Source organism: Lethenteron reissneri, chromosome 36, assembly GCF_015708825.2.
Source record: "Lethenteron reissneri isolate LAM-NWPU_2019-01 chromosome 36, ASM1570882v1, whole genome shotgun sequence".
NCBI classification, from domain to species: domain Eukaryota; kingdom Metazoa; phylum Chordata; class Hyperoartia; order Petromyzontiformes; family Petromyzontidae; genus Lethenteron; species Lethenteron reissneri.
Window position 1 is genome coordinate 12,094,473 of NC_083814.1, and position 16,636 is coordinate 12,111,108.

The following is a 16,636-nucleotide window of genomic DNA, read 5'->3' on the forward strand; positions in this document are numbered from 1 at the left end:
TTGGTTAGCGTAATGCACTATGATCCCCTGCAACGTGAGTTAAATTCTTAGCCACGGCGAACATCAGCGGCGAGTGGTATCTGAAGCTGTCAGTCCTTGTCCACCACCTACCTTCAGTAATAGAGCACTGACCAGCGTGGTGAAGTATGGTTAAACAACCCCCATGCTCAACATGGCGTGGAGAGTCATCAAGCAAAGGATTGACAAAGCGCGGTTTCTTAAAGCTTTCGTGACTGCAGAGATTCATATTCTTGGTTCTTAATAAGAAAAATAAAACATTTTTTTTCGCGACGTTTCGATTGCAACACAAGCAATCATCATCAGGTGTGAAAACCACAGCAAGAATTTTTTTACAAATGTTGGAAAAATTTCTTGCTGAAATTAAAAAAAAAATTCTTGCTGTGGTTTTTGAAAAAATTCTGGCTGTGGTTTTCACACGTGATGATGATTGCTTGTGTTGCAATCGAAACGTCGTGGAAATTAGTATTTTTATTATTTTATTATTTCCCTTCTACGTGACTTTACCGAAAGAACCAAGAATACTAGACTTTTGTGACAAACGAGCTTTATGGCTCAAAGGATTCCTCCAGTAAAAACATTTTTTTAAAAATCCAATTCATTGAGCTATATAATACTCTCACTCATCGAGGCATAGATGTTATTTAACCTCAGCAGCGAAGGGCCCAGTGAGCTGCTGGGGGCAACAATAAGCTCTTTCACCAGGCGTTCCAAGCGTGAACCAGCAGAGTATTCGCACAGAGTTAGTGCTGTCCGAGAGCCCCCATTCATTGCGCTCTGGCTGTTATTGTTGCGGAGCGAGGCGGTGGCGTCACGACCGTGTACACAAATGACGTCACGCGTGCAAACAATGACGTCACGCAGTGTAAAACTTTCGCCACGCAGCGCGCCGTAGCGCACGCTCCCAACGTCGCCACGTGGATCTCCTCTCTCCCCTCGCTCCCCTCTCTCCCCTCTCTCCCTCAGCGCGCTTCTCGGACCCCCGTACATCTCCTCGGCACCCTTGTCTACCCCCTCGTAGGCCCCGTTCCCTCCGAACCCCGAGTGCGGCCTAGTACTCCGTCCCGCGCCGACGCGGAGCCTGCGGTCTTTCCTAGCGGCCTCCGCCCGGTGGAAGTGGCGGCTGACCTGGCCGCCCCCGAGCCTGGCGGACCGGTCTCGTTTATCTCTCGTGTCTCGTTGTCATTGTGTCTTTCTCGGGGAGCTTCGGCGCGATGGTGTCGCGCAAGGTGAAGGTGTGCACGGCCCTCGGCCTCTCCTACGCGCTGCTACTGGCGGCGTTTCTCTGGCTGGACGTGACGGCTCGGCCCGCGGGCCTCGGCGCGGCCACGCACGGGGCCGAGGACCTCAAGGAGGTCGCGGCGGCCGCGGTGGACAAGGGCCCGGTCGACGGCGGCGGCGTCGACCAGGGTGGACACCCGCAGAAGCAAGAGCAGCAGCAGCAGCAGGACGGTCAGCAGGAGGATAAACAACAACAGCAGCAGCAGCATCAGCAGCAGCATCAGCAGCAGGAGGAGAAGGGAGGAGAGGCCCCGCGTCCTGCCAAGAAGGAGGAGGCCCACTCGCGGCGTGCCGAGGAGAATGAGATCCTCCCACCGGACCACCTCAACGGAGTGAAGATGGAACGCGACGGGCACCTCAACAAGGACTTCCACCAGGAGGTGTTCCTGGGCAAGGAGAAGGAGGAGTTCGAGGAGGACTCGGAGCCGCGCAGGAACCGACAGAAACTCATCGAAATCTTCGCCAAGTGAGGGGGAGGAGGAGGAGGGGGGTGATGAACGGCCATTGATTCGTGTCGTGATTCAAAGAGGACGCGGTCCTGAGCGAGGCTGGCCACCTCCACTCTTCCCACTCTCTCTCTACTCTCCCCACTTGTCTACTCTCCCCACTCTCTCTCTACTCTCCCCCACACTCTCTCTACTCTCCCCACTCTCTCTCTACTCTCCCCACTCTCTCTCTACTCTCCCCCACACTCTCTTTACTCTCCCCACTCTCTCTCTACTCTCCTCTCTCTCTACTCTCCACACTCTCTACTCTCCCCACACTCTCTCTCTACTCTCCCCACTCTCTCTCTACTCTCCCCCACACTCTCTCTACTGTCCCCACTTGTCGACTCTCCCCACTCTCTCTCAACTCTCCACACTCTCTCTCTACTCTCCTCTCTCTCTACTCTCCACACTCTCTACTCTCCCCACTCTCTCTACTCTCCCCACACTCTCTCTCTACTCTCCCCACACTCTCTCTACTCTCCCCACTCTCTCTCTACTCTCCCCACACTCTCTCTCTACTCTCCCCACTCTCTCTCTACTCTCCCCACACTCTCTCTCTACTCTCCCCACACTCTCTCTACTCTCCCCACTCTCTCTACTCTCCCCACTCTCTCTACTCTCCCCACACTCTCTCTACTCTCCACTCTCTCTCTCTACTCTCCCCACACTCTCTCTACTCTCCCCACTATCTCTACTCTCCCCAACTCCCTTTCCCACGCACCACTCTACCGCTCCAAAACCCCGCTCTACTCTCCCCTGCCCGCACTATCCAATTACACCTAGGATTGCCACCACCGAGGTATAACAACAACAAAAAACCCGACACGTGTTTAATGTCCCGAGAAGAGAGTGACACATTTCCCGAAGAGGGTCTGAGCTAACAAGAACTGGGTTTAGAGTCTGGGTTCAGGGCTGCGACTCCAACCATTGTTAGAGTAAATGGGTGGTTGCCGTGCCTCCTAGTTAACAGCACAGCGATTAGGCGAATTATAATTCTACCTCGACCCTGGGTTGCCTGCCTTTACGAGTAACTCCGTTGCATTGTGTCCGAAACATATTCCGATTTTACTTTCAATACAATAGTTAGGAATACATTTGTGGTTATTGGAGGGCTTGTCTGTTACGCACAATCTACTAATAGGTAACTTCATTTGCTAATTTAAAACATTCATTAGGACACATTTATGAAATGCAATTCTTATCGGGCACCATGTTGTATAGTGCAGTCTTCAACTCGTATTATTTACTTTGTCTCTCTGGCCTTTCAGTGTGCTTTGAAGGGCTATTTCCTGAAACATCACCTACTACGTTTTCCTTTTAAGGCCACGGTGTTATTGACGATTGTGCGTTTATTTGTCTTTGTGGGAGTCACCCAACTGCACAGATGCATAGCGTGCGTGTTAGGTACCAGGGTTGTGAGTTTAAGGCGTCTTTGTCACATCCTGAGGTGGGGTGTGTCAGGTGTAGGTGTGGGGTGTTCACGTGAGGTGTAGGTGTTCACGTGAGGTGTATGTGCGTGGTGTTCATGTGAAGTGTAGGTGTGTGGTGTTCACGTGAGGTGTAGGTGTTCATGTGAGGTGCGGGGTGTTCACGTGAGGTGTAGGTCTGTGGTGTTCATGTGAAGTGTAGGTTCGTGGTGTTCATGTGAGGTGTAGGTCTGTGGTGTTCATGTGAGGTGTAGGTGCGTGGTGTTCATGTGAGGTGTAGGTGCGTAGTGTTCATGTGAGTTGTAGGTGTGTGGTGTTCATGTGAGGTGTAGGTGCGTGGTGTTCATGTGAGGTGTAGGTGCGTGGTGTTCACGTGAGGTGTAGGTGCGTGGTGTTCACGTGAGATGTAGGTGCGTGGTGTTCACGTGATGTGTAGGTGCGTGGTGTTCACGTGAGGTGTAGGTGCGTGGTGTTCACGTGAGGTGTAGGTGCGTGGTGTTCACGTGAGGTGTAGGTGCGTGGTGTTCACGTGAGGTGTAGGTGCGTGGTGTTCACGTGAGGTGTAAGTGCGTGGTGTTCATGTGAGGTGTAGGTGCGTGGTGTTCATGTGAGGTGTAGGTGCGTGGTGTTCATGTGAGGTGTAGGTGCGGAGTGTGTGTGTCTCAGCTGACCATCAGGGTTGGGTGTCGAGTTTAACTCATCGTTTCATGCTTATGTAAATTCTCCTCACCCACACATCTTTGTGGAGATGGCTCTCGCTAAGTGGGTAACATTTACCTGCGCCTTATTTGAGTAAGAGGCTGAGCTGCACGCATCTTAGCGCGAACATCTTAGCGCGAACTTCCGCACTCATCCGCTTGCCACCTCGCCGTACCTGAGTAAGTTTCAGCTCAATGACATGACGCCACAAACGATGTTGCTGCTGGTGCTGTCTTCCCGCCCACCTCCCCAGCGCTGACCATCATCCTATGTGGATCTCCTGTGATATAGGGAGACACTGCTGATACGGTGGCGAGATGTTAACTACCTCGCCTGGTTTGCAGGAAGTCGTGAGTTCGGTCCTGACCCTTACAGCCTGTATATTTTACATCCAGCATCATCGGGAAATTCGCCAGAATTGTCCGATGATGCTGGATGTAATTACCAGCGAAACGTCGTACTCAAAAATTGTAAATGTTGTGGATTCACTCTTCAACACACTGGTGGGCTAAAGTAGTGAACTATTTGTCTTTTGTCAACGTGACACTTTTTTGCTGATTGGCCGTGTCGGGTGGTGGAGGGTTACGACACATTTATAAATAACCCAAAAACTTTATTATGAATAATATTGGTCGCGAAAGCCTACACGTGTTAAACTGTATATTTGTAGTTTGCATGTTCTCCCTGACGTGTTGCGTGCATTATTTCTGAGGGTCCCCCGGTTTTTGCCTCCACATTTAGAATCCACGTCATGAGTTTAAAGTATTTTAGCTGCTATAAATTTCCACGTGGTGATAAGCCACTAAGTTGCGCTATCATTTGTGATAGCCAGGTCACTTCTGAAAAAGAGCTATGTAGTTCTAGTAGGCCTTACCTGGTAAAATAAACAATAGTTTAGTTTATATTTATGATGCTGCTTCTCTTGCTACACGTACCCAGGCCTCTTCCTTGCTCCCAGGGTCCACTGCTTCACAATTGGTGGCCACTGTTTTGGCCACTAATGCCCCCAACCTCTGGAACTCAATCCTCAGGCAACGTGGCCTCATCCCTGGTCCTCTCTCTCTGCTGGTTTCAAGCCTCACCTCAACACTTTCCTCCTCAATGCGGTGCTGTCACACCCTCTTCATTGCTTCTTTTCTCGGTTCCTCCCATTCCCTTCCATTTCCTCCTGCGTGATTCTGTCCTCCGAGATATTTGTTACGTTATGGAAGCATTATAAATGTAACCGCTTCTCGCTGTGCTATTGCTGATGCTTCTGTTACTTCTGCTGCTACTATTGCTATTTACTGCTGCTACTGTTGCTACTAGAGCAAATACTACTGCTGCTACCACTGTTTCTGCTTTTACTGCAACGACCACCACTGCTACAATGCCTGCTGCTACACCTGCTACTTACTGCTACTGCTGCTTCTACTGCTGCTACTTATTACTACAGTACTTGCTGCTGCTACTGCTACTATGACTACTTACCGCTACTTGCTGGTGCCAATGTAGTAGCTCAGCGGGCGATACACGAGCTGGTACCGAGCAGCGCGAAGGCACCGGAGCGTGGCTGCAAGGGGCGCTGGCACGATGACTCTCGCGAACATAAACACGGTCACGGGCGGTGGACGGGTTAGCAAAACACGGGGCGGACGGAGCGATCGCGTCTGGAAAGAACAACAAGGGCAGTGCAAGCAGCTCGGATTACGCTACCTACGCTCGCTTGGACGGATCTGGCCCGGCGCTGCAGCCGCCAGGGTTAGTTTCTCCCAGCAGCAGCGTGGCATTTTTTAGTCGGCGTAATGTTTTTTTTGTTATTTGAGTTGTCAAAACCATTCACCCACGGGAAGGTGGGCGTTGGGACAGAACGGCAAGGGCACGGCTCAAGGAAGGGCAGCAGGAAAACAAGGAAAGGGGCGCTGGCCGGGAAGTAGAGGAGGGGGAGAAGGAATGACCGGGCCTGGATGTCGGGAATGAGAGGGATGGGATGAGAGGAAGAGAGAAGGAGGGAGGGAGCGAGCGCAAGTAAGCTGCCACGAAGCAGTGTCTGTTTTCACAGGGGGTGGGGAGAGGGGAGGGATTCGGAGTGGGGGTGGCTACACAAGTCACGTGATTTACAGGAGGCTTGAGCTGATTTAGATATAGTTTTAGCCTTTGGCGTTGTCGTGAAGTCGAGGTGTGTGGGCTTTATTCTCTTAGACTAGTCTACGAAAAGGAGTCAAACGTTTAGTCAAAAACTTAGTTATTCAATGTTGGTATGAAGGGTTCACAATCCCCCCTGCCAATATGATCAGGTCAGCCAGTCGGTGTACTCGGAAAACATAAAACTCAACAAATCCATCAATAACACTGTGGCCTTTAAAGGAAACGGAGATTATTGGTGGCATTTTGGCCAATGCACTTTCTAGCACATGGAGAGGCCAGTAGAGAGACCGAGTGGATGATAATAGTGGGAGACAGCTCCACTTGTTTACACAATGGGTGTGATGGATTCTTTTTCATGTTTTCTGATGGACAAGTCTTAAGTTGGCATGTGAATTGTTACCTAATAGCGGCCATTGAGTAACAGACAAACCCTTCAATGATAAAAAAAGTATTAGTAAATAACCTCATTTGTATCAGAAGGTAAATGATAACACATTGCTGGCACTTTGCATTATGGGTAAAACTGCTGTACGGGGGTCAGTGAAGCCATAAGTTGTCTAATCCCATTCCTGGGCCCAATTCTCAACTATTGACCACACACCCTCTGCTTAAGTCACTCGCTCACCACTAATCACATACCTTGTTATCACTCATCTATTGCTACTACCGTGGTTACCGTTCCCGATTTGTCCACCCATTGAGTTATCTAGCATGCTGTCCATTTAATTACATCTGCACTGTGTTCATCTGCAACACTACAGCTCACAACAACACACTCACCCACGCACTCACGAACTAACTCATTCACCCGCTCGCTCACTCACCCTTCGTTCACTCACCCAACCACCTACGCGCCACACTGCAGGTCTCTACACTTCTGTTCTTTCCTCGCACTGCTCGACGATAGAATTCACCTCCCATCATCATCGTCGTCTCTTTTCCCAAATTCATAGAATCAATAACCTTGCTAAATGCAAGAAAATGTGGTAACGCTGAATATTTTACAACGTTGGACAGTTTTGGGCCGTTGGTTCTGGTTGCTCAGCAATTGTGTAAATAACAAACACAAACTCCCCTCGTCAGAGGTACCGATAATCGCTGGTGTTGCTGGTGGACTGTGTGCTCAGGTGAGGCCGCGTGGGTGCGTTGTAAGGCCACTCACCCCTGCCCCGTCGGCCGAGCGTAACAAAAAAGAAACCGAGCGTCTTGCGTTGACTTTCTGCACAATCACGGCGCCACCGCCACCGCTGCGGTGATCCGCGTACCGGTTCTGAAGCTAGGACCCCGCTTTATCTGGTAACGTCATCCCTCGCCTTTGATTTAGAGTTTCAATGCTTGCCAATCAAATAAAGCTTATCGGCTCACGATGTAACGAGCCACAAGCCCCGCGTGTTTAAGGTCAGCGTGTGTTGTTTTGATACGAATGTTTAGGATGCCTTTCTGGGTTACGACAGCACGCTGATGACTTGAGGGTTTTTAGTCTTTTTTGGGGTGGTGGTGGGGAGGGGGTTGCGAAAAGTCGAAGTCTGAGCGATTTACTGCCCATGGTAGCATTGAGGCATTTGTACTCATCTCCCGTTTACAGCCCTGCAGCGCCATTGGTGGACATTCCACGTTCCTATGGCGGGGGGCGAGTTTATCCGTAGGCAAACTGCCGTTGGTTTCGTGGATACGTGGTGCTCGTTTAAATAGACCCCGGAGGGATGATGGTGGAAAACTGATGGTGGGGGGGGGGTATGGAGGAGGTGATGGGAGACAGGTGATGGGGCACAGGTATTTGGAGAATGGTGTTGGGAGAGGTGGTGGGAGAGGTGGTGGGAGAGAAGTGGTGGTGGGAGAGGTTGTAGGTGAGAGGTGGTGGGAGGGGGGTGGTGGGAGGGTTTGGAGGAGGTGATGGGACACAGGTGATGGGGCACAGGTGATGGGGCAGAGGTATTTGGACAACGGTGTTGGGAGAGGTGGTGGGAGAGGGGTGATGTGTGGGGGGGGGTGTTGAGAATGTGATGGGGGAGAGGTATTTGGAAAACGGTGATGGGAGAGAGATGACCATGGAGAGGTCATGGGAAGTCGGATCCTGCCGGTGAATGCCAGTATTTTGCATCCATCTTTACGCTACCGCAGGACCCAATTTGGGCGGATGGGGGGGCCGCGTGCCCTTGGGGCAGAGGTGGCTTGGGGGGCAGAAGGCAGCCACATCAGAGGATGGGTCGTGTGCCCTTGGGGCCCCTGAATTCGTCACTAATTCTGGCCACAGTTACACTGCGCCATCTGATTATCGTGGGGCCCTATGCTGATGCGGCCCAGATTACACATGAAAGACTCACGCACCGACCGCCGCATGCCTCCATGGGGGGGGGGCGGGGGGGTGAGGGAGCAGGGACGGGCGGTAAATTCTGCAGCACGCGAGGAGCTCTTTAAAGTTTCTGACTGATAGGGAGCAACCCTGAATGTGTGGATGATGATGGTGATGATGATGATGCGAGCCTGTTTGTTGTTGCAGATTGTCATATTTTCCTTTCAAAATAACTCGCAATGTGGCATTACGTGTTTGTGTGTGTGCATGTGTGTTGCAGAGGCTCCGATTGTGTGTGTGGCTCTGTAGTGGGGAGCGGTAGTGTAGTGGTTAGCGCACTGCGCTACGAACCCAGCAACCCGGGTTCGATTCCCGCTAACACCAGTGACAAATATCTGAACCGGTCCTGGGCCTCCCCTAGGTCGACTCGGCCTCAAATGAGTACCTGGTGTGGTGTGTAAACATCGCCACTGGGGAGACAAAAGCGGTCGGGCTTAGTGCTGGCCACCTACCCATTTGTGTACCGTTCCGGCCTTCATAGGTGCGCGCTAACAGCACTCGTCCTAACAGTTTGTTACAGGCTACACAGGGGATCTTAATTGTGTGAGGCTCTGTGTGTGTGTGAGACTGGATGTTGTGGGAGGCTGTATATGTGGGGGACTGTGTGTGTGTGGGAGGCCGTGTTTGTGTGCGTGGATGTATGTATGTGAGAGCGCTTGGGGCTCTGGCCACCCCTGTTGAATCTGTGTGCGGTTTCCATCATCATTAGGGCTACTCTGCCACGCCGCTGGATTGATGCACATGTTTACTCCATGGTCTGTAAATACACAACGCAATTAGCTATTCATGAAGACAAAAACAGACCGAGATCCCCCATATAGCCTTTAAAGACTGTGCTGTTAGCTCGGACGGCAGGGTACCTGAGGGGGTGGGTGGCCAGCATCGTGTCAGGCCACCTTTGTCCCCTCGGCTCTGATATTTACACACCGCACCAAGTACTCATTTAAGGCCGACTCGACCTAGGGGAGGCCCAGAACCAGTTCACGCATTGGTCACCGATGTTGGCTGCGAGCGGGTATCGAACTCGGGTCCGCCGGGTAGGCCGCTGCCCACCACATGGGCACACAAACAAGGGCACGCACAGTTTCCGCACACAAGCGCTCTCTTACAAGCAAAGGGAAAAAGAATACAAAGACACACGCGTGCCCCCCCCTCCCCTCCTGACATACACGCATCACTCACGCACGCGACGGCTCGCTCACACAATCCTTAGCCCGGGGCTCCCCCCATCTCTCTCGCTCTCTCCACACGGCACCGCGATTGCGATCGGTACACACAGAGCCAACGCCGGTGCACGGCACGCCGGCCGAGCCCTCAGATGTAGCCGTCTCGCGTTTCCGATATCGCAGCTCGTGCGAGTCGGCAGGGATGGCCATGCTGATCCGAGCCACTTAGACAGACAAGGCGGAGGGGGGGGGGGGTGCGGGGGGGAGGGAGTGGGGGCCGTGGGGGGAGGGAGCAGATAACAGTAATTGCTGGCGCACGGGGCGGTGGTACATTGCGTGTCGTGAGTGACACGCGCCCTTCAAAGGGTAGCACCGTCGTGATGTTGATTATGATGATGATGATGACGGCGGTGGTGGCGGCGGGCGGTGGCTGTGGTGGCGGTGGCCACTGTGGTTGCTGCGGTGGCTGTCGTGCGAAGCTGCCACTCTATCTGATTGCGTGGGGGCGGGTGATTTGTTCCGTGATTGATTGCTGTGGGGGACGACGTGATCAAAGGCGAGAGGGAGAAGGAGACAGGAAATGCCACGCGTGTGTTTTCGTGTGCCCCCCCCCCACCCCCCGTCGACTGATTGCGAGGGCACTTGAAGATGTCTTTTGAAATTTGCCTCCGTCACCCAAGTGCCAAGTGCCAGTCACGCTGCGTCGATACTTTTTTTCTGGGACCCATAGGGGCGGGGACCCGCAGCATTGATTCGACGGTACGGTAAATAGGGGGGGGTCTTGTGGCTCGTGGAGGTGGGGGTCATCACCTGATGTGGGGTAGGGGGGGGCACACAACTCCCCCCACCAGTGTGAAAACACAAACCATGTCAGAAGTGGACACTTGATGCACGAATGAAAAATTAAAAGCCCTCCCCAGTTCAATGTGCTACTGCGGTTACAGCGCAGAACAGACGACGATGGAACATATAACGGCTCGATGCCCGATTCACGAATGTCAAGTAAAGGTATTGCTCCAGTGATGCACCACTCCCGCTACTCCTGATGCAATCATCTTGCTCATTCACCGCCTCAATGGAAAAATAACAGCTGTTGTAGTACATCAGCAACAGCCTCGCGTGTGTGAGACTCCGTGAGTGGGGTGAGAAATCCGTGGCAGGTGTGTGACTGATCGCGTACCGATTTGCCATTGTATGTTAAACTTCTTTCGCACCGTACGTAGCTAACCGTACTAATGGTAGGTGCCGATCACCGCTGCAGCCACCGGAGTCGCCGCCACTCATGCATCTGTGTGCGTCTGTGTGCATCGTTGGTCAGGGTGGACAAGGACCGGGACAAGCGCATCTCTGCGGTCGAGCTGCAGGAGTGGATTGTGGAGAAGACGCGCGAGCACCTGCAGCAGGCGCTGGACGAGAACAAGCCACACTTTCGCACGCTCGACCCGGACGGGGACGGTGAGGACCGAACTGCTCACCTTACCGCTCGCCCAATCGCTCACCGCACGCTCAAAACCGCGCTTCCCGACGCGGGGCGTGGATGGTGCAGAAAGCAACTGTTATTTTGTTGACGTTTACCAGGGAACGTACACAGATTATATTGTTGCAAGTGGCGATGTTACCCCATGTGGATTCTCCCAAGTCCGTTATATGCGAGCGGTTTACAAATGGCCGTCTCCTCTTGCACTGCCTCGGCAGCCGCTGTGCACCGACGGTGTGGTGGAGCGTTCGTGGGCGAGTACAGAACTCGGCCTCCGAGTGATTGTCTGCTCTAGACGAGCAGCAAGGCATCGGTGCTCAACTCCTGTGAATACGGCCCTGAGCCAGTTGGTTCGAAATTCCACATTCCTATGGCGGAGGCGAGTCTATCCAAAGGATAACCACTGATTACCTCCCCACGAAGTGGTATTAATTCTGTCGAACCCAGGGAGGATGATGGGGCGAGTCAAACCCTTCCACCCCATCCAAGATTTTTATTCGCAGCCTTGCGATTGCGAGCCGCTCGCTCGGCCATACACCCACGCTATGGACCGGGGGGGGGCAGGGGGGTGGCTGTTGGGTCTGAACCGCTCTGTGCGTGCGCGCGCCAGGGCTGGTGACGTGGGACGAGTACCGCCTGCGCTACCTCGTCAGCAAGGGCTTCGACGAGAAGGACATCGCTGAGCGCATCCGCGACAAGCAGGAGCTCAAGATCGACGAGGAGAGTGAGTGCTCGCTCGCTCACCTTCCCGCTCACCCTCCCGCTCACCCTTCCGCTCACCCTTCCGCGCTCACCCGCCCACCACGTCTCACGACTCGCTTGCCTACCCCGCTCGCCCACATACACACTCGCCCCCTCTCACCCGCTGTCCCATTCACTCGCTCGCCCGCACGCACGCACGCCTGTGTGCTCACCGACACGCTCACTCCACCCGCCAGGCATTGACCACTCACGCTCTCACTCAAACGCTCTTCCAAATCACCTATTTACCCACCCGCACGCTTTCCCACTCACTCCCCTATCCACTCACCCACCCACCTACCCATCCACTAAACCACCTGCTCACACCACCCACTCGCCCACCCACGCCACATACAGGGTTAACGAGGTGAGCCAGTGATAGGGGCGAGTGGTGTGGGTGCCTCGGGGAAGATCTCTGGCTCCCCCTGGTGTCACCAAAGCTTCACACAGTGGGGTGCAAAACGCTCTTAGCCAGACGGAATCATATACGCAGGAATACCTTGTACTTTCGTCTGGTTAGGGACCAGGGCATGGACGAATGTCAAAAACGCCACATGTCAAAGCAGAGCCTTCATTTAGCTTGCAAATGTATTTTGGCCGGCGAAAAACGTACATGCAAATAACTACAGTAACTATATAACACATGCGTGCGAAGCCTAAATGAACAGAAGTAAAAGAAAAAGAAACATAAGAATAAATAATCAAAACTAAATAAACAAATGATACCTTTAAATATTTGTATTCTTGCGTAAGTGGATGAGGAATATATTGGTGATAAGAACAGTATTAGTAATATATGAATAAACACAAATATAAGAGATGCTCACTGAACGACTTCTATTCAAAGACTAAAACGAAAAAGACGGCGTGTGGCGCGGACTTCGTGGAAGGTCTGGAATGAAATCGGACGAAAGAGGAAAGTCGCGTGGACGAAATTCGAAGTGTGGTTATAATTTAAAACGGCCGAAAGAGCCAAGTGACGAAAGTCAAGTGGACTAAAGTCAAGGTATCGCTGTAGTGTAGTAGGTGACGTTTCAGGCATATAAAGTAAAAAAAAAAACTAGCCAATTTTACAGGCCATTGCCCCGAAATGTCCCCTATTGTTTAATATTCTGCCTCTTTAAGGCCATAGTGTTTATTAATGTGATTTTGTGTAGTTATTTGTGCTTGTGCACTACTGCCAACGCAGCACTACCAAATAATTAGTTAAATAACTAAGAGTGTTTGGCTCAATGTGTTGACAGATGAATTGAAATCCGCAGACTAAGGCTTGGCGATGAGACCACAAGCTGCCATCGACTAGACTGTCACTCAGCTGACAACGTGCAGACTAAATTAATATTGCTTGGAGGTCAGAGCGCTGAGTTGGCCCAGCTGAGATCCGAGGTTCGAATCCGGATTTCCTCCGCCCGACTACGGTGCACCAGCGAGTCGATGGTCGCAGCCTCGAGACCAGTGACCGAAATCTAGACCTTGAGACTTGAAGAAACACGCGCCTACATATAGACCCATAGACTCGTGTATAGAACTGTCTCACCCACTTAGAGACCCATGATTAAACCGGCTTTTCAGGTGCAGTGAGTTAATGGTCTCAGCCCCGGTCACCAGTGACTGCACAAAAAACCGTGCCTTAAGTCGAGTCTTGCACAATTCCGCTAAATCCCAGCTTTGACGATAAAAATAACAGTCCAAGAGCAAACGAGCGAGCGAACTCGTGAGCGAACGAATAAATGAGCAAACGAGCGATCGAATGAGCAAGCGTATGAGTAAATGAGCGAACGGGCGAACGAGTGAAAGAGCAAACTAATAAATGAGCGAACACGCGAGCAAACGGGCGTATGAAAGAGGGAACGAGTGGATGAACAAGCGGACGGGTGATTGTGCATTCCTCAGCTGAGGAGCTGATGGACAACCTGAAGGAGCGGTGGAACCAGGCAGACGACGCGCCCCAGGACCAGAAGTTGAACGAGAAGGAGTTCCTCTCGTTCCAGCACCCGGAGCACAGCCGCAGCATGCTGAGCTACATGGTGCAGGAGATCATCCACGACCTGGGTGAGCAAGCCACCCGCCGCAGTGTGACCCCGTGCTCACCACGGTGACCCCACGCTCACCACGGTGACCCCACGCTCACCACGGTGACCCCACGCTCACTGCCCAGATGCTGCCCCCACACTCACCACGGTGACCCCACGCTCACCACGGTGACCCCACGCTCACCACGGTGACCCCACGCTCACCACGGTGACCCCACGCTCACTGGCCAGATGCTGCCCCCACTCACCACGGTGACCCCACGCTCACCGCAGTGTGAGTGCGTTTTCTGCATTTGTTGTGTACAGCGCGGTGCAGTGCGATTGCGTAAAACTTACGGCAGCGTGGCTCAATCTATTATCGCACACATTTACAAACGGTGATTGTAGGAATATAATTGTAAGAATATAAATCACAAACCAAAAAATGTCATTACCGTCGAGTTGATTACTCGGCGACTCGCGCATTTGCCGAGTCTCGGTGGGTCGTATTCGACGTTGGCCCGATGTTCCGCACAACAGACCAGGACAAGGACCAGCGGCTGTCGCTGTCGGAGTTTGCGTCGCTACCGCTGGGCACGGTGGAGAACCAGAAGGAGCAAGACATCGACGACGACTGGGTGCGCGAGCGGCGCAAGGAGTTCATCGAAGTCATCGACTCCAACAAGGACGGCTTCATCACACGCAGCGAGCTCGAGGTGCCCGCCACCACGCTCACCGCTACGACACTCGCCACCACGCTCACCGCTACGACGCTTGCCACCACGCTCACCGCTACAACGCTCGCCACTACGCTCACCGCTACAATGCTCGCCAGCATGACGATCACCGCAGCGCTTGCCACCACGATGATCACTACTGCGCTCGCCACTACACTTACCACGATGCTCACCTTATCACGCTGCTCTCTTGGAGCTGACCCGAACACTCAAACACTCACTTTGACACTGACCCCTACCACCGTCTCCCCCCCCCACTCCCCTGAGCTGGAGTACACGGACCCGATGAGCAACCACACTTTCGTGGCGAAACTCGATTTAGTTTTTTTATTGTTATGCAGTGTATATGTTTTATTTTACCAAGGCCCACTGAGTTCTATAGCTTTTTTTCAGAAGCAACCTGGCCACAAATGATAGCTCAACGAAGTGGCTTATTGTGTGGACATTTATAGCAGCTAAATACTATAACCGGAGAAGAAAAATCCACATCACCACGGAGGGAGAGAGGCACACAAACTCTAAATATACAACAGGCGGCAGGGTCGGGATCGAACCCAGGCGTGGTAGTTACAATCTCACAACCGTGGCACCACTCGCCCTAACCCTCGCCATCAACGCTCAACCTCGCCACCACTCACCCTCGCCACCACTCACCCTCGCCACCAATGCTCACCCTCGCCACCAATGCTCACCCTCGCCACCACTCACCCTTGCCACCAATGCTCAACCTCGCCACCACTCACCCTCGCCACCACTGCTCACCCGTGTCTCTCCTCGCGCGTGCAGGAGTACATGGACCCTACGAGCAGCCACAACGCGCTGAGCGAGGCGAAGCAGATGATCTCGGTGGCGGACGAGGACGAGGATGCGCAGCTCAGCCTGGACGAGGTGCTGCGCTACAGCGAGTACTTCACGGGCAGCAAACTCGTCGACTACGCTCGCAACGTGCACGAGGAATTCTAGGGCCGCGGGGGGGGGCCAGCATCCAGTGGAGGGGGGGGGGGGTGGCACGGTGGTGGCCCGCTGGATGGATGCAATTGGGGGTGGGGATGGGGGGGGGGAAGAGGGCAAGGGGGGGCAGAAGGGATGGAGTGGCACCAGCAGTGGTGGCAGAGATGGTAACCGATGGGTGGTGATGGTGAGGATGATAAATGCAGTAAGCCTCATGGACTCGACGCACTTGGTACTCTAGAGATTCTAGAGCAACAGATGAGAGCTAAGATGGTTGGGACAGAGAGGGCATTGGGGGCTTCTTGCCTGTGGGGGTGGTTCTAACGCAGTTGGTGGTGATGGTGTTAATGCAGAGTGGAGGAGTGGGTGGTGGTGGTATTTTTTTTTATCCCTTCTCCGTGCCACTATGGTGTGGTTTAGCTGCACGGTTTAACCACATGGCGCGTGGTCACCTGTAAATAACTCAGCGCTGCGATCCCAACGTCGTGTGTGTGCGCGCACGTGTCTCAAGACTGCTTGTCCAGACTCTTTACAGTCTGTCGATCTGCACTGTGTGTCTATCCAGACTATTTCAAGACTGCATCTTTGTCGGGCTCTGTGTGTGTGTCTGTGAATGTTAACTCCCAGAAGACAAGGCCCAAGTTTGGTTCTACGTTTTGTCTGATATAGAGCGCCCCTTCCACGCGTCGCACTCACACCCATGTGGCGTTGGGCAGTACGGACTTGGTGTCCAAGTCCCATCTCTTCGGTGTCTTTGTGAGCATCACTCACCGAGAACTCTGCTGGGGATGGGTGCTGATGGGGGAGGGTCATGTCTGCTCACCTAACAATAATGTTAGAATGTGTGATGCGTTCCCTCTGAGAGAGGGAGGGAGGGACAGGGCGAAGGTTTGGGAAGCCACAGACAAGAGGGAGTATGGCCACAATTGTAGCCAGTAGTTGCCTAAGCTCTGTGGTTCTATATTGGGGATGTTTGGCCAAATCCATGAACCAGTGTTTATTACACGTGGACCAAACCGGAGTGTCCGCAGAGTCCCCACGCACGCCGGGGGCGGGGCTCACATTCAATCCCCATGCAGATAGACATGAATCCTACTTGCTGTACTGAGATGGCGACCTCTACGTCGACCTTGACAATAGTTGACAGACCAGACAAGGA

General features: G+C 53.0%; 1 protein-coding gene across 1 annotated transcript; it reads left to right on the top strand.

Moving 5' to 3' along the window:
- The first annotated feature begins 868 nt into the window (after positions 1-868).
- SDF4 (stromal cell derived factor 4) lies at positions 869-15,489 on the top strand. The gene is made up of 6 exons (XM_061566157.1): positions 869-1,765; positions 10,878-11,014; positions 11,647-11,760; positions 13,671-13,829; positions 14,330-14,505; positions 15,313-15,489. Exons 1-6 carry the CDS (start codon positions 1,233-1,235, stop codon positions 15,487-15,489), a joined length of 1,296 nt encoding a protein of 431 aa, XP_061422141.1. The 5' UTR covers positions 869-1,232.
- The last annotated feature ends 1,147 nt before the right edge of the window (positions 15,490-16,636 follow it).